This window comes from Branchiostoma belcheri, unplaced genomic scaffold (genome assembly GCF_001625305.1).
Source record: "Branchiostoma belcheri isolate BF01 breed outbred unplaced genomic scaffold, Haploidv18h27 scaffold29, whole genome shotgun sequence".
Lineage (NCBI taxonomy): Eukaryota > Metazoa > Chordata > Leptocardii > Amphioxiformes > Branchiostomatidae > Branchiostoma > Branchiostoma belcheri.
The window spans coordinates 339,267-356,819 of record NW_017803898.1 but is presented as its reverse complement, the minus strand read 5'-3'; the positions used below and the strand labels follow the sequence as shown (position 1 = coordinate 356,819).

General features: G+C 40.3%; 2 protein-coding genes across 2 annotated transcripts; both read left to right on the top strand.

Moving 5' to 3' along the window:
- The first annotated feature begins 100 nt into the window (after positions 1-100).
- On the top strand, positions 101-3,431 carry LOC109472890 (ADAM 17-like protease). The gene is made up of 6 exons (XM_019772757.1): positions 101-240; positions 966-1,107; positions 1,632-1,765; positions 2,336-2,427; positions 2,686-2,798; positions 3,359-3,431. The coding sequence occupies exons 1-6, from the start codon at positions 171-173 to the stop codon at positions 3,429-3,431; spliced, it is 624 nt and encodes a 207-aa protein (XP_019628316.1). The 5' UTR covers positions 101-170.
- Positions 3,364-15,943, top strand: LOC109473119 (disintegrin and metalloproteinase domain-containing protein 17-like). Its single transcript, XM_019773025.1, has 17 exons — positions 3,364-3,426; positions 3,965-4,149; positions 4,772-4,858; positions 6,956-7,060; positions 7,618-7,753; positions 8,309-8,374; positions 9,876-10,123; positions 10,368-10,437; positions 11,467-11,599; positions 12,103-12,216; positions 12,777-12,836; positions 13,060-13,133; positions 13,569-13,708; positions 14,054-14,132; positions 14,464-14,552; positions 15,265-15,312; positions 15,506-15,943. The coding sequence occupies exons 2-17, from the start codon at positions 4,033-4,035 to the stop codon at positions 15,869-15,871; spliced, it is 1,932 nt and encodes a 643-aa protein (XP_019628584.1). The 5' UTR covers positions 3,364-3,426; positions 3,965-4,032; the 3' UTR covers positions 15,872-15,943.
- The last annotated feature ends 1,610 nt before the right edge of the window (positions 15,944-17,553 follow it).

Here is a 17,553-nt window from a genome sequence, read left to right as displayed (position 1 = left end):
AGTTTCAATGAATGAATCTTAATGTAGGTAATGTTACTTTATTTTCTATATGTGAATATTTTTCAGGCAGCAAATACAAGACCAGGGACAGCCAAAACCATTACCCGGAAGCAGTGACTGACTTGTTCATAGGAAAAATATTGTATATTTTTGTCTGTCGTAAAAACACTATGATTTTCGCCTTTATTTTGCCGTTTTTTGCAGTAATACAACTCACAAGCTGTGTACTCCAATCTGGAGGTAAGGAAAATGTTTTCCACGCTGCTTTAGCTAAAGAAATTAAGGAGAAATTCGCCGGTAGTTGGTGGGTGGGGAGGGGGGCAAGCGGTTTCTAATTGATAGGTGTGGTATCTGACTTAGTGACCAGACTGTAATTTTCAGGATGATGCACTGATTTACTAAACGGACAGCTCAAGAAATTTTCATCTTAATCTCAACGATCCCTAAAATCTATGTATTATATAAGTAAGTTGCAGTGTTACATGTCTGGGCAAGCAATTTTATTTATAAAGTTCTTTAGTGTCAACACATTTGAAACATACAATAATCTGAATGAAAGGAAGATAAATATCAGCTGCATTTCAATGAAGGTTAAGGCATCCTCCCTATATTCACAATACGAGTGATCGCTGTTTTTGTTTACATTATTATAGATATACACATGCAAATTATTTGGAGACATATGCAAAATATTGGAAGGCAAATCAACCATTGAACCGTTAGCTGCTTTTTACCTACCATGACATAATGTTAATAGCAATCACTCCTGATCACTGTTTTTTTTTAGTTATTGGTACACATATGCAAATCATTGGTAGTTCAATCACCTAACAACCTTGTGCTTTTTGCTTCTACCACAGACAGTGACCCCACTAGTGGTCCCAAAATCGTTGCAATCACTCGTATGAACATTTGTGGCAATCCTGATTTTCATCATTCACATATTCATGTATTCCCTCTGACAGGTGGTCTGGTCCATGTCTTGCACCACTACGACACGTTGAAGACATCAGACCTGAGACATCACTTCCTGTCCAGACACAAGCGGTCAGCAGGGGAGGAACCCCCACCCTACCCCAGGCAGATGGAGTTTAACACACTCGGACAGTAAGTAGGAGATTTTGACGTAGGACTGCAACAGTTTTAATTGACTTCCTGTGTTATGCCGAAGGGCGGTTATACCGGCTATACAGATACAGAAGCTGGTGTGTTATGCCGAAGGGTGGTTATACCGGCTATACAGATACAGAAGCTGGTGTGTTATGCCAAAGGGCTGTTATACCGGCTATACAGATACAGATACAGATACAGATACATAACATGTAGATCAAGAAATCATGGATTCAACTCTTGCATTCCTCACTGGCTGTTGTACGATGTGTTCTTGGGAAAGGCACTTAACACGACTTTCCTCACTACATCCAGGTGTAAAATGGATACCTGACTTCAGTTGCTAAAGTACGGTAAAAGGCAGTGGCCACGCACAGAGTCAATAATTGATTAACACATGCAGGCTTTGCAGCTCTACATATATGTAGTACCCCAGGTCATTGCATTAAAAACTTGGAAAACCTTATGGAAAGTAAAGTTTCAACTTATGATTTAACATCAGTGTGACCATTTCTCCCCAGACATTTCCACCTGTACCTGGAGCCCAGGACTGGACTGCTCAGCCCCAAGTTCAAGGCTTATGGAGTGGACTCCCGAGGGAATGTCAAGTACGAACAGATCAACAAACACAGCTTCTACACAGGACAAGTCTTAGGTCAGTGTTCTAGCTGGCATGTGTTAAACATAGGGGCCTCCTAGGCTGTCATTTGGGCCTCCTATGCTGTGATTTGGGCTGTAATGTTTAGTTTGGCTGGTCCTTTATAATTACTGGTACAGGTAGTCTTTTAGTTTAGCCAGCCCTCAGTCTCAATTTGCCCCAAAGGCTCTAAGCCATCAATTAAGGGGACTGGCTAATGGCCTAAAATTCAGTCTGGTACCTGTGATTAGGCCCCTATGCTGTAGATACATTGTAATGTGTTATCTTTCAACAAAACATCAGCAGTAGGAGAATAATGTTTCATGGTATTATGAGTTTCTGGAGTATGTGTGTCTGTATGTTTGTGTCTGTGCATGTTAGGTTCTCTTCTTCATAAGTTAAAGTAATGTTTGGATTATAGGCCCCCTAGCACCTTACTTTGGTGATACAGTAGAACTACAATCCTTTCTTCTGACCATGTTGTTCTTATGCCTGCCCCCTGCAGGTGAGCCTGGGGCGACAGTTTATGTGTATGTGTCTGTGTGTGTGTGTATGTATTATTCAGTGTTGTTGTGCTGCCCCCTGCAGGTGAGCCTGGGTCGACAGTAGAAGCTCACCTGGAAGATGATGGAGTCCTGTCTGCCAGGGTCACAGTCGGCGAGGACATCTACTTCATAGAGGTCAGATATACCGATGGTGTATAGGTGTGGGTACCTGTATAGAAAATTCAGGTCCCGATCAGGTTCAGAGTATCAGGTAGAGGTCCGGACCTGAACCTGGACCTGATTATTGTACAGTAATACTACATGTATATCATATTTTGGAGCACAAAACACAAGTACAGCTCACTCTCACAAATGTGTATGTATCTACTGTATAGTACCCAGTGCACCTATTCCCAAAAATAAATTTTGAGCCCTGCATTTTCTCCCTTGCAGCCTTCCTGGAGACACCTCCCCTCCGGTGAGAATGTGACGATGATCTCGTACCGCGCCCGAGATGTCAAGTTCAACTTCACTGCCGCCGGGGACAAACCATCGCCTGGAGTTGGGTGGGTTTAAGTCATTATGTTTACGTCGATGAAGATTAGACATCCAGGTAATACGATACGCCAAAAAGCAGTTACTCAAGCAACTGGATATGATTTTGAAAACGTCAGACGTTTCAGCTAGTATCCACTAGCTTTCGTCAGTGACTGAGAGACCAGAGGAGAAATGCAGGTTTATATTTAAGCACAAACTATCATTATGTTTACCTTCGCAGAAGGAAAACATATTGTTTTTGCTCTGTTTCTTCTTCCTCTTCTTCTTGTCCAAACAAATAAGGTCAATGACCTGAACAAGACGTCTGTCACCATGGTAACTGGTGTTGGGTGAATCATGTTGCAATTTTATAGCAGGAGGGATTTAGACTCCTGTTACCATATATATATGAAATATGTTTGAGTAAGAATTAACAGAGCAGACCATATGTGAAGGTAAACATTATGCATTTGCTTTGCAAATTTCTGTGTTTGAAAAATGAAATTAGGTAAAGTACTAACGAAGAACTGACATGTTAATTGTTTTGAAGTCCATCGTTAAACTGAATTATATCTTCATATTTCTGTAGGTTCTGTGCAGAGTTTGATGATGACCAGCTGCCTCTTCCAAAGACCCATCGCAGACAAAGTACAAATGGTTAGTGTTGATTCAGCTTGTTGATTCAAGGATTGGTGATTTCCTAACAATAGCTAAAGAATGACAAGTCAATTTATAAACAAGGTAATAAATAAAAAAGATGTTGGCACTGTAACAAATTACTTCACTTGATCATTAAGTTATACAAACTGATTGAAAAGATAAACATAAAAATATATATGTATTGCAGCTAAGTGCAGCTCAACCACTGGCAAGAGACATACCGGTTTTGAAGAGAATCCCTACCTACTGACTCTGATGTTTTTTCAGGATCTGTATTAAGTCAGAAAGTTTGCTTGGTACATAATAATATATTATAATGTATATGAGGGATGTACATTGTATATATTTCCTGTATTGTCTGTTGTAATATGTAATTTTGTACGCAAACTCTTTGCAATTCAGGGAGTCTCATCCTTGCTGTAAGGTTTGAGTTTTGGTGTCACAAATGAAAGAATAAAAGGACTGAAACCAGAAAGACAGCATCAATTTTCTAAACCCTTTCAACCAATCATCATCTTTTTCAAACACCCAACAGACAGACCGCGGAGACAGACGGGTGGCCAGCCCCCCCAGTTCGAGAGTCCGACCCCCCCTCCCCCTGACATGGACTGTGACGTCAGGGGGCCTGCCAAAAACACCTGCCCCATGCTGCTGGTCGCAGACTACAGGTTCTTCCAAGAGATGGGCCAGAGAAGCCTGCGCCAGACTATCAACTATCTGGTAGGCTTTTATAGCACATCAGCAGAAAGTACTGCACCTGCACGAAACCTCTAATGTACTGTACATAGCACTTCCATAGAACTTCTCATATATAGTCGTATTTGTGTATACATGTACATTGTATAAGATATACATGTATTAGGTTAACATCCCGTCTGTAGTTTCCAAATGTTATGTCAAAAAAAATATCATCTGCAATAGGAAAAATTTTAATGCAATGTTGACCAAAAAACGTGAAAAATCAGGGTATTGCGCAGGCTGTATGTTCTGTTCTTGTGTAGTTTTGTCTGTTGTAGTGTCTTCCTCTTCCTTTGAATGACCTATATTTTGCAGGAGCCATGTAGGAGGGCCTGCAAGGGGGGGTCCCGACAACGCTCTACGCTGAATTTGGAAACCTCTCGATTACGCTTAACGATAAATTCCAAGTGGCTACAACGCATTACGTAGAATTAAAACGCCGAATACGCTCTACGCAAAAATATTAGAGTGGTCCGTCTACGCTCTACGTAGAATTAAAACGGCCGATTACGCACTACGGAAAAGGGCTTGCGGGCCCCCATGTAGTATTCATCAATACTGACAAAGCATTCAAACAATACTGATGTTATTTTTTTCCCTCCAGATCAACTTGGTTGAAGGAGTGGACAGAATATTCCGCTGTACACAGTGGGGGAAGGACATGGGAGGATTCGGATTTGAGATTCAGGAGGTGAGTTAGTATTACAAAATGACTAATAAACTGGTGGATGTCCCAACTACTAAGTAGTACCTAATACCAGCCCAGAAGAGAACAGGAAATAGCCATGCCTTCAAGTACCAGAGTTATCAACCAAGGATTGAGGTGTTCAAGAATTCGTTCTTTCCTAGAACTATCGCAGAGTGGAACTCACTGTCACCAAGTACAGTAGGGGCATTGTCAATAGATAGCTTTAAACAATGTCTAGAGCTAGAAGTTCAAGGGTTAGGTGTAACAAGTCGATCGGTGTAATATAGCCAGCTGCCGCCGCACCGCGTGCCTGCGAAGCTGGTGTGTTACGCCGAAAGGCGGTTATACCGGCTATACAGATACAGATACAGATTACTAGTCTGTCAAAGGCATCCAGTGCAGTTTTTAGGGCTTGGAAACCCGATTCTTTAAAGCCAATATTCTAGAAGTCATTTATCTACATACTAATGAAACCACTCTATCCCAATGTGTATTGACCTGCATGAAACAAAAATTCCAAATTTTTGACAGAAAATGGTTACTGGAAGGACCCTGGGAAGTGCCTAAAGTATGAAATGTTGATTCAAAATGTGCCAATGTGAAGTAGTATGTGTCAATGTCACAAAGATTGTTGGGTGTCATCAGAATATTTCCAGTTTTGCTGCCCTGAAATTGCATTGGATGGCCATAGCCTAAAATGACATGGTAAACAGTTTAGACACTATATTGTGTTACAGGGTTCTGTCTACTTTCTAAGCACATTCACTGTGACTCACGAAAGAATTTTCAACTGAAATGTTTTCAAGGTATTGTGCAGGACCTGGTGCAGTACATTCTGCCAACCTGCTTCATATACAGGCTTCAGGTAGTTCTTGTTCTTGTTCTTGTTCGGGTACTGCACAACACCCCTAGATTGGGGTAAAACGTGCAGGGGAGCTGTGCGATGCGTTATTGCTGCTTCCTCAGGTGTTGTAGTACTGCAGCGTTGAACTTCGTGGGTTCCGCAGTATCAGTTATCTCTTGGGGCAAAATGTTCCAATCTCTGACAGTTTGTGGAAAATATGAATATTTGTAGCAGTCTTTGTGAAACGTTAGGGGTTTGTATGAATTGGAGTTGAAGTGTCGTGATTGGCGCGGGATAGGCGTCAACAAGGTTTTGACCGGAAGGGCTGTTTTTGAGTGTCTTGCTTTCTGAAGTAATGTGAGTCTGCTTGCTGTGCGTCTGTCCTTTAATGTGTCCCACCCTAAATCTGTGACCAATTTGGTAGTGCTGGCATAAGTATCATAGGTATTAGAAACAAATCTGGCCGCTCTTTTCTGGACCGATTCTAACTTGTGAATATGTTCCTTGTAGTACGGATCCCATGCAGCGCTAGCGTATTCAAGATGGGGTCTGACTAAGCTAGTGTATGCATTCATCTTAACTGATTTAGGACAGCTATAGAGATTGCGTTTAATAAAACCTAATGATTTATTTGCTTTGGAAGTAATATGATGGATATGTTCAGTCCAAGAAAGTTTGTTGTTTAGGATAACCCCTAGGTACTTGTGATTATTAGCCTCAGCTAGTGTATGGCTCCCTAGTTTGTAGTCAAATACTTTAGTTTTGCGTTTATGGGTGTAGCGCATGACGTAGCACTTATCAGGGTGTAGTTCCATTTGCCAATTGCTCTGCCATGCGTCTAACATGTTTATGTCATCTTGTAGTAGGATATGGTCATTGTCGTTATTTATTTCTCTGTAAATGACACAGTCGTCGGCGAAAAGCCTGATGTTAGAGTTAAGGTTATCAGCCAGATCATTTATGTATACTAGGAACAATAAAGGCCCTAGTACGGTGCCTTGGGGTACTCCAGAAACTACTTCTGCCCAATCTGAATGTTCCCCCCCAACTACTACCCTTTGTTTACGTTTTTTTAGGAAGTTAGAAATCCAATGGAGGAGTTTGCCTCGGATACCGTAATTATGTAGTTTTAAGAGAAGACGGTTATGGGGAACCTTATCAAAGGCTTTGGCGAAATCAGTAGTGACGCCCCCTATCTCTGTTCAAGGTACTGCATTCTCTAAGTTTCTTTTTTCCCATCTTCTGCCTTTTGTCAGATCAAAGTCCACGAGGAGCCAACTCCAGAAGGCGGGGAGGAACATTACAACATGGACATGAAGGGACTGACTGGGGTGGACTGGCAAGTCAGGGACCTACTCGCTGTAAGTATAAGTATTAATTTTGTATCTGTATCGGCATAGCCAGTACAACTGCCCTTCAGTGTAACATACCAGCTTTATTTGCAGGCATATGGTACGGCAGCAGCCAGCTATATATAATACACTGAATGACCTGTTACACTCAATCTTTACACATTTAACTGCAGGAGTTGTTTAAACCTTTCTAGTGATGATGCCCCAACTGTGCTTGGTGGCAACGAGTTCTACTCTAGCTCTATGTCTACTCTATAGTTTTTGAACAATTCTTGGTTGATAACTTGTGTGCCACTGCTAGAACTTCAGCCTCCATGACTACAGTAAATTCTGTATTGTTTTTTGTTCTGCTTGTAGAACTTCCATCTCCATGACTACAGTAAATTCTGTATGCTTTTGTGTTCTGTAGAACTTCCATCTCCATGACTACAGTACGTTCTGTATTGTTCTTGTGTTCTGTAGAACTTCAGTCTCCATGACTGCAGTAAATTCTGTATGTTCTTATGTTCTGTAGAACTTCCATCTCCATGACTACAGTACGTTCTATATGTTCTTGTGTTCTGTAGAACTTCAGTCTCCATGACTACAGTAAGTTCTGTCTGGCGCATCTCTTCACCTACCAAGACTTCGACAATGGAGTTCTAGGACTGGGCTGGGTCGGAACTGACCGTAAACAAGGCATCGGGGGCATCTGCACCGAGGGTAGGTCAAGGTTCAGGCTGTACAAAGGTCAGGGTTCAAGGTTCAGGATCCGGGTCACAGGTTACAGGTTAGCTACACTGCTCAGGGTTAAAGGTCGAAGGTCTCGGACTAGAGTTCATTTCACAGATGAAAACTTTATAATTTTGACTGCTTTGTGCACATGGACAATGATATCATCAACAATAGGACATGGACAATGTCAGCTAGAAATGGAGACAAGAACAACTCATGCAGGAATCTGCTTCTGGTGTAAGTTCACCCACAAGGCCCGGGTTCGATTCCCGGCATGGGAACCACTGTAAGAAACAGGAGGAGCCCGTAAAAAACCACTGGTCCCGGGCGGTGTTCGAACCCACAACCTCCCGGGCCCCAGTCAGACACTCTAACCTCTCCGCTAAAAGGTTTGCCAGATCTGTTGGTAGCGCCTATAAACCCCCTACTGTTACACTGGAATCTGCACATCGGCAGAACGTACTCACCAAAAGCTCCTGCCACTAACCCCACGTACCGTGCACGCTTGTCCGGCTGACAAAACCCGGCATGTTTTTGTTCTAGAGTTGCGGTGTAATGACGAAGACATGAAGGAATATCAAATCTGCCAGGAGGCCAGGAATGCACATGGTAAGACCCTGAGTCTGCCAGCTGTCGGGTGAAGATGCCTTCTGAGTCTCCTTTCCTGGATCTTTAAGGACCTCTCTAGCAGGATTCTTGCACTTGAGATGCTAGTTTATCACAAATAAGAAGATGAAGGCATATCTTGGAAGTTCATCTCTGTTGGTGGAAGTCATTATGAAAAAAAGTTTGAACTGCAATTTCCAACACAAGAAATTGGACCCAAATTTTCGACTGTACAACTCCAGTCTTTGTCAAGGAATGAGTTGAGAAATGTGTTGCTATGTTCACTCCAATGTACCTGTTAGTATATAGTGTCTTCAACAAAGTTGAACATGCTGGTGCTTAGTAATATATTGTTACAACCAAATCAACAGTATGTCCAACTTTCTTGAGAATCCAGCACAAAGTGTTGCATTAACTGTACATCTTCTCCCAAATATCTTCCCAAAAGGACATACAGCTAGAAAACTTGAACAGAATGTTTACATTTTGAAATGTGAATAATAAATCTCTGGTGCAAAGAATCCACTGAATGATCTTTCACAGAACTTTTTCATGACTAACGTGGTGCTTTCTCAGGCCAATCATGCAGATTGCGGCCCTTCTCTGATCTGGTGGAGTCACTGTGTCCAGACCGCCTGCTGTTCCTCCATTCTGCTTGCCTCGTGTGCAGTTCGAAGTAGTTTTAGAAAGATTTTGCATTGAATGTGTGCAGTTTGCACCTCAATGGGGGCTATTAAAAAGATCTGCCAGCTTTCTGTGTATTCTTACAACAGACTGTCAATGTTGGTTTGGTCTTGTTTGATACACTGTGTGTGTGTGTGTGTGTGTGTTTTTTTTGTGTGCATTTTGCTTGGTTTGTTTTAATCATATTCTATGTAATAACTTGACAGCTAGACTAGTACTGCAAGCCTAATCTTTGATTTGTCACAAGGTGTTATATGTCTCCACTGTCAACTTGTTTGTTTATTTGTTTACCTTCTTTGGTACACTGTCTTTAAACAAACTTGATTTCATGTTGAATTTTAGTCTTATTCAGAAAAAAAATTGTGTAATTTTCTACCCGTTTGTCTAACCTTCATTGACGTCAACATGTACCATTATTATATTTGTTCATTATTATAATTATTTTAACGATTTCTTAAATGGAAAATAATCCACGAGCCTAATACATGTCCCTGTAGTTCAAAGGAAAGCTTTCAAAAACAGACATAACCTGATTCTGAATTGCTGAACTTTGAACCTGAACTTTGTGTTTACTAACTTTCTACCTAACCTTCATCAACTATATGGCATGTACCATGTAATTATTTTTATTTTTAAATTAACGTTTTTTTTTAATGGAAAAAATTCCACCAGCCTATCTCCCTGCAGTTTACAGACACACAATTTTGCTGGACACACCATTTTGTGTAATTTTCTACCTAACCTTCATCAACTACTAGTATTGCATGTACCATATGATTATTTTAACGATTTTATTTTTGAATGGAAAAAATTCCACCAGCCTATCTCCCTGCAGTGTACAGAAAGCAGGAGGTCACGCTGTACCTGAACACTGGCCTGACCAGTACACTCAACTGGAAACGGCGCATCCTGACGCGGGAAGCAGATCTCGTCACCGCACACGAACTCGGACACAACTTTGGTAGCGAGCACGACACGGACAATCTTGAGTGCTCGCCGAACCCAGAACAGGGTGGGAAGTACATCATGTACCAAGTGGCTGTCAGCGGCGAGGAGAGAAATAATAAGGTGAACTTAGAACTTAGGTTTGTTAAGTGGGATTTTTTGTCTTCCTCTGTCTTCAAAAAAAACAAGTCAAACCCAGTAGTTTTTAGGAGTTAACAGTAGTTCTGTATATTAATATCTTGTTCTTAATATACCAAATGTATCTGCTGTACTGCAATTAGCCCTCTGGCATGAATTTGCAATAAAAAATTAAAACTTATTTTTGTAACAATGAAACTTGATGACTGTGCCCCCTCCCTTTCTACAGCTGTTCTCCAACTGCAGTAAGCGGGCCATATATAAGGTTCTCTCAGCCAAACACTCCCTGTGTTTTGTAGGTAAGTCTGTCATTTCAGTAGAGTTTGATGCTCAGATTACTAACGGTAGCTGTTTGGCACAAAATTTGTACTAAAAATCACTGGCCATATTGCTGCCAAAAATGTCCTAAGGCCACACCAATTTTATTTCTTGGTTAACGGATTCGCCTGCTTCATTTTTTTCTGATTTGCAAATAAAAATAAAAATTCAGAATCAACTGCTGCAAAATACTCATATTTTGCCCTGAACAGTTGAAAACAGTCCTTTTCTTCCTAGTTGTTACAGTTATTCCATCTTTCAATGCAATGGTATCATTAAAAGTTCAAAATACATTGTTTAAATTTTGAACCAGCCTGGTGTGTTGACTTCATGGCTCCTAGCGTACCATTTTGGGCCATAATAGGATGCCTAGGCCTGTTTTTATTTTTTATTTTTTTCGCCCGCCCGCTCCATTATTTTTCCAGAAAAATCCGTTAACCAAGAAACTAAATTGGTGTGGCCTTAGCTTTTAGTTTGAATTTTCAGATTCATCTGGCTACTTTCGTGCTACATGTATATGGGCTTAAAGAAAAAAATGTTTACTTGATATATCACATGGTCAGTTGTATTTTTTTGACTTGCATTATGTATGTCATGGTGGGGAGAGACCTGTTCTCTTTTGATAAAAATAAACAAGCAATAATAATAATAAACAAACAAACATTTCTGAGTAAAGAGACTCTTTTTACACAACCAAGTCTTTTATTCAGCCGATGTTTCAGTGACCGTCTGTCACCTTCCTCAGGGCAGTTCTAACTGGTTCACATAGCACTTCAGCACAGGTGTCGCTGCTATAGATGCATTCCCAAATGTGCAATATTTACATAATATCTACACATCTGGTTACAGGGAACTGTATCTTCAATGCGGTCCCAAACGTACAATATTTACATATCTACACATATACATGGTTACAGGGAACTGTATCTACAATGTGGTCCCAAACATCGGCTGAATAAAAGACTTGGATGTGTAAAAAGAGTTCACAAAGTATTCCTGACATTTTTCAGAGCCGCAGAAGTCCCTCTGTGGGAACTATCGTGTGGAGGAAGGGGAGGATTGTGATGCTGGTCACCTCGGGAACAAGAACACGGACCCCTGCTGTACCCGGGAGTGTAAGTTCAGGGGAAACGCCGTCTGTAGGTAAGTACACTCAAACCTGTAGTAGCCGTCACCTTTGTATAGTGGTCACCCACCGACAGTGGGTCTCACTAGAAGACAGACGAAAAATCTCCAGACTACATGTATGCATGATGTACAAAATAAATAACTGGTAGACGTATCAACTACGAAGTACCTAATACCAGCTCAAAAAAAACAAACACAAGAAACAGTGACTGTCGTGCCTTCAAGTACCAGAGTTATCAACCAAGAAAGGATTGAGGTGTTCAAAAATCTTTTCCTGGAACTATCGTAGAGTGGAACTCGTTGCCACCAAACACAGTTGGGGCATCATCACTAGAAAGTTTTAAACTCCTGCAATTAAATGTGCAGAGATTGAGTGTAACAAGTCGTTCGGTGTGATATAGCTAGCTGCTGCCGCGCCGCGTGCCTGTGAAGTTGGTGTGTTATGCCGAAGACAGATACAGACAACAACTCAAATACTTCTGAATCGTCTTAGATTTGTTGTTTTTGTTTGTTCACAGTGACAACAACTCCCCCTGCTGTCTGAACTGCACCTTCTCCCCGAGCTCCTACATCTGTCGGCAGGCCGCGCCTCCCGAGGACGACGCAACCTGCAAACAAGCCGCCTACTGCACATATCCTTTAACTTGACTTTATCTGGATTCACATGTAGCTTAACAGCTATTCTTCCAGTGGTCCATTACATGATACAGTACAACAATATAAAGTAACAACTGCCACACAAATAATGATTAATCAACACAAGATAACAGCACAGAAAAAGACGAGGCAACCTGCAAACAAGCCACCTACTGCACATATCCTTCATATCGTGTTGTGTTTTATTCATGTCATACCCATCCTAGAAAACACACATTTCATAATTTATTTATTTTATTTTATTGGTTCAGCTGTACAAAAGACAGGCAGGGTTGCCCAACCAGATACAATACTATTTTAAAGGGCTAACCCTGGAAACAATCACAATAAGCTACAAATTTTTAAAGATAAGGATGGGACATTATAATCAAAGTTCTCAACTCATTACATCTACAGGATTATCTATACATAAATACGCAAAGGCTTAAACTAAGTAGCGCTGTTGAATTTCACTGCAAAACATGCCAAAAGTTGAGAAAATTTAGCTTCCCTTATTTCAAGTTTCTGGTGGTTTAATGTCCTTAACACAACACACTGGGACCAGTCCTGACTGTCCAGAATCTGAACCCCGAAACAACGGCACCTGCATTGCGGAGTAAGTTATCCACAGGATACCATCCAAAATTTTCCTTGATTTCTTTCAATCTCACATCTCTGAACCTAAATCTAGACATAAGGGTTTCTAAAAAAAAAATCTATCACTTAAGTTATGAAACGCCAGCGTCTGGCATCCAGGTAATGTCTTTCCAGCCACTGAAAGATCTGTTTGGAGATTAGTCTTTCTCATATCTTTACCCTCCCCCTTGTTGTTTTTGCAGTGGCCAGTGTAGGAATGGAACCTGCCTGCCTTTCTGTGAGAGTCGTGGGCTCCAATCCTGCCTGTGTCAAAATGGTGAGTACAAGCACATTGGCAGATCGTACTGCACATAGGCCTGTGCAAAACTCGTAAGGTATTACTGTATTGTGCATACCGGGTAGCACTTTGGCAGAACGTCTCATATACATGTGTAAGGTCGTAGTCACGTATATAAGGTTAACATCCCGTCTGTAGTTTTCAAATGTTATGTCAGAAAAGATATCCTCTGCAACAGGCAAAAGTCTAATGCAACGTTGACCAAAAATCCAACGAAAACATTAAGACACCACCACAATTATCAAGAAGAGTCCATCCTGGTGTGAGTGGATCAAACCTTACTTACTGGGTAGTTTAATTTTATGCAGTTTGTACTTAACCAAACTGGACGTGTGTTATGCCTAAATGTGGTCTACGGCTTAACGCAAACCAAAAAAATATAGAAACCTTACACATCTACTTTGCTCATTGCAGTGAGCGAGTCATGTAACGTGTGCTGTATGAACATGTCCCACCCCCACGGCATGTGTAAACCTTACCGAGAAACTCCCCAGTCTGACCTGAGGTGGCAACAAGCCGGCAAACCCTGCATACAAGGTGTCTGCACTGACGATGTAAGTCTTATACTCCTCCTGCTCGTTTTTATGTCCACCTTTGCAGAAGGAAACATATTGTTTTTGCTCTGTTTCTTCTTCTTCCTCTTGTTCTTATCCAAACAATTAAGGTCAATGACCAAGACCAGATGTCTGTCACCATGGTAACTAGTGTAGCACCAACATGGTAACACCAATTTTATAGCAGGAGAACAACAAAGTAATACAATGTCTTCTGAAATCAGACTGCCAGTAATTCCTACCTTGAAAATATTATTGCAACTTTTATTGTGCTATGTGGTCAGTGTATCCAAAATAAAGACATTCAATTCCATGTAATTTCATGACTTTTTGTTTTCCTTCCAGGGCACGTGTGAGAAAAAGGCCCAGGATGTGGTGAAACGCTTCTGGGACATTATCCAGTGGATTTCACCTGACAAAATTGGTAAGGATAGATGGAGATAGTACTCCTCCTTGTACTCCTATAAAGGGTGGCATAATATGTTTCAGCTTTAAGAAATGTGGACGATATAACTCCCTGGCACTTTTGATCAAATGCTTACGTCACGTATCCATAAAGTCTTGTGTGAATAAGGTCACGTGTCTGTAACCGTAACTCTCACGAGATCACGTTGTGAAGTGATTGGTCATTAATTATCCTGATGAAGGCGACAGTGGTCATTGAGAATTTGATTGTAATCCTTGTGTTGGAACAATGTTCCAACATTTTACTATGATAAACTAGTAATTATATTTATGTATCCTCCCCACCCTAGCGGAGACCATGGCAGCCAACATTGTGGGGACTGTGCTGATTCTGTCCCTGATGTTCTGGGTACCGTGTGGCTGTCTGGTGCATGTGGTGGTAAGGAACAGCTACATGTATATTTACATGTATATGGGGACCTTACAATGCGTAATTCTTTATTATATGTAGTCACAAATTTACCATACTTTCATGTCATACAGTCTCCATGCTCTTGCTACATGTATCATGTTTTTATTTAGTGCTAAATTACATTGTATAAGAAAAAGTTTTTAAATGTTATACTTTTAAAAGTAGATAAGATTTATAGTTAAAGTTTTTTTTGTTTTTTGTTTTTCTTCATCTAGACAATTCTGTTTTTTCCCCCAACCTGAATGTGTTAAGCATTCTATATCTTCTTCTCTTTTGTTCATTTCCACAGAAAGACAAACCTAGACTTGGTCTTCAAGGTCTTCTTTTTATGTCTTCTTTTTGTAGTGGGAGTGGGATTTGTTGTTAATCGTTTATTTAATAGCAGGAATGACATGCCTTCACTTGCTGCATATTTGTTGGTATTCTTTGTTTTTTCAAGTTCAGTCAAGGTTCTTCCTTTTCCAGCTAACCTTCTTAAGGATTGAAAAATAAACATAATTCAAGACCGAGATAGTTGCCTGTTCCCTGTCACTGTATTTGTACTAAATTCACTTGTCTATTCTCTTTTGTGTTAATTCTTTTTCTAGTCCAATTATTTTTTATCCCATCTGCTTTTAGTCTAGATTAATCCAATATTATTCCATTTTTTTAAATTCACATGTTGCCTTTATCTTTTCAGGACAAGAGGAGGCTGAAGAAGAGGCAGCTTGAAGAAGAAGCATCTAAGGTTTGCTTTAACAACTTGAAGTAAAACTACCTGGTTTTTAAGGCTTGTACTATATAAGCACCCTTAAAACGATACACCACATTTTGGCACTTTTCGGATTGAAATGTCTGTTTCCTTGGGTGTGTATAGGGAATACACAGTGTAGTTACACCTACTAGTATATTTATTTCATTGTGTTGTCTTACCTTCCCAGAACACACTAGTGCGTGAGGAAGACAAGCATCGCATCAAGCCCGGGTCCGTCCAGTGGCTGCCGACATCCCGCGGGTCTCGTCTCCCCACCCTCGGGCCGCTGAAATCTGACGCATCCAGCCCTCCGCTACGCCAGCGGCCAACACTACGCCGGCTTCGCCACGACGCAACGAGCGACGACGCCCAGCCCCCCTCCCCAACGTCGAGCACGGACACAGTCCCGATAGACGACCTGCTGGCACAGTATACGGACAAGGTGACTGCACTGGCCGCTGCTAGTGATGATAGGCTAGATGACTCTATCGGTACAAGTAATGTAGACGTAGACGTAGAAATAGCCCCAGTAGAGAGAGAAACTGTCATTTAGACTGATATTAGGGCTCTTTTGAAAGAAGAAAAACAAAACTAGAAAGGTAACATTTGCAAAGCAGATGCATAATGTTTAGTTCACATAATTATGGTCTTACTCAAATTCATTTATGTATATGGTGAGTCGAAATCCCCTCCTGCTATAAAATTGCAACATGACGCCCAACCCCCCTCCCCAACGTCGAGCACGGACACAGTCCCGATAGATGATCTGTTGGCACAGTATACGGACAAGGTGACTGCACTGGCTGCTGCTAGTGATGATAGGCTAGATGACTCTATCGGTACAAATAATGTAGACGTAGACGTAGAAATAGCCCCCTTAGAGAGAGAAACTGTCATTTAGACTGATATTAGGGCTCTTTTGAAAGAGGAAAAAACTAGACTACAAACTTTTTAAGGTAACATTTGCAAAGCAGATGCATTATGTTTACCTTCTCATAATTATGGTCTTACTCAAACACATACCCAGTATATATATGATGACAGGAGTCTAAATCCCTCCTAATATAAAACTGCAACACGATTTACCCTGGTGACAGACGTCTGGTTCAGGTTATTGACCTTACTGGTTTGGAGAAGAAGAAGAAGAAACAGAGCAAAAACAATACGTTTTCATTATATAATTAATAATGTCTTGTCAATGTAATGCCACACATTAAATTAGGATAGTTATTAAACTATACACTGGTAACATTTGCAAAGCAAATGCATAAAGAATGTGTTTACCTTCACATGGTAGGAATTTTTTGCAGTATTTCTAATTCACAATTGAAAGAATTCTGTAACGTACATTTAAGTAATATTAGGGGAAACGCCAGCCAATTTTGCAGTGTTGATAGAAGTAGAAATTGAGTGTGATTGTGTTGCATTCCATTCCTTCTTCACCTTGCTGACTGAAAGTTACAGGCTGCTATATACATGTATTAGTGATTATGTTTTACTGTATATAGTAAGACAAGAAAAGGTGGAAAGGAAACTTAACAAGTACAATGTAGCTACTGAAGAAGATTCAATCAATGTTTCAATCATGACCAGCTAGAAACTGGACTTGTTAGAAAAATAGTTCAAGAAGTTAGAAGTTTCAAATGATAACTGTAACAATACTAAGTACATGGATTCAAATGTAGGTTTGACTTAAGACATTGTAGCGTTTTTGAAAAAAAAAATCATGGGTTATGTGATGATTACATATAATACCTGGAGATTTGTAATATGAATCATACATAAGCTAGATTAAAAAAGCAACCAAGATCTTATTATAACTTTTAACTTGTCTATTGCAGAAGATATAACTTATATAGCACATGTTTTCTGTCTTCCATGACAATAGTTATCATGATAATATATATATATGTAACAGCTTTGTAACATTATGGTTGATCCATATACATTGTACTAACAAGTTAAAACTAGATATTATGTGGATATTATGATATATCAAGATAGCAGTCACAATAATGTATATGCATAGGAAGACTAAGAGAATAGTAGTATGACTCAAGAAATTTATATACTTAAAATAAGTAATAGGCGTACATGTCATTTTTTTAATATATCGCATTACCAAGACAGTTTTAACATTACTGTATATTGATATAATGTCTATGGTATATATTATGTTCTAGGAGACGATGGACAACCAGAGAGAGAGATATTATGTTCTTGGAGTATTTTTGA

Bases quoted from the DNA above. Each gene is read 5' to 3' on its own strand.
- LOC109472890 (XM_019772757.1), top strand. From the start codon at position 171: ATGATTTTCGCCTTTATTTTGCCGTTTTTTGCAGTAATACAACTCACA. The intron at 2,428-2,685 runs GTCAGATATACC...TCTCCCTTGCAG, and splicing joins AGGACATCTACTTCATAGAG to CCTTCCTGGAGACACCTCCC. The intron at 2,799-3,358 runs GTGGGTTTAAGT...ATATTTCTGTAG, and splicing joins AAACCATCGCCTGGAGTTGG to GTTCTGTGCAGAGTTTGATG.
- LOC109473119 (XM_019773025.1), top strand. From the start codon at position 4,033: ATGGACTGTGACGTCAGGGGGCCTGCCAAAAACACCTGCCCCATGCTG. The intron at 10,124-10,367 runs GTGAACTTAGAA...CCCTTTCTACAG, and splicing joins GCGAGGAGAGAAATAATAAG to CTGTTCTCCAACTGCAGTAA. The intron at 14,133-14,463 runs GTAAGGATAGAT...TCCCCACCCTAG, and splicing joins GATTTCACCTGACAAAATTG to CGGAGACCATGGCAGCCAAC.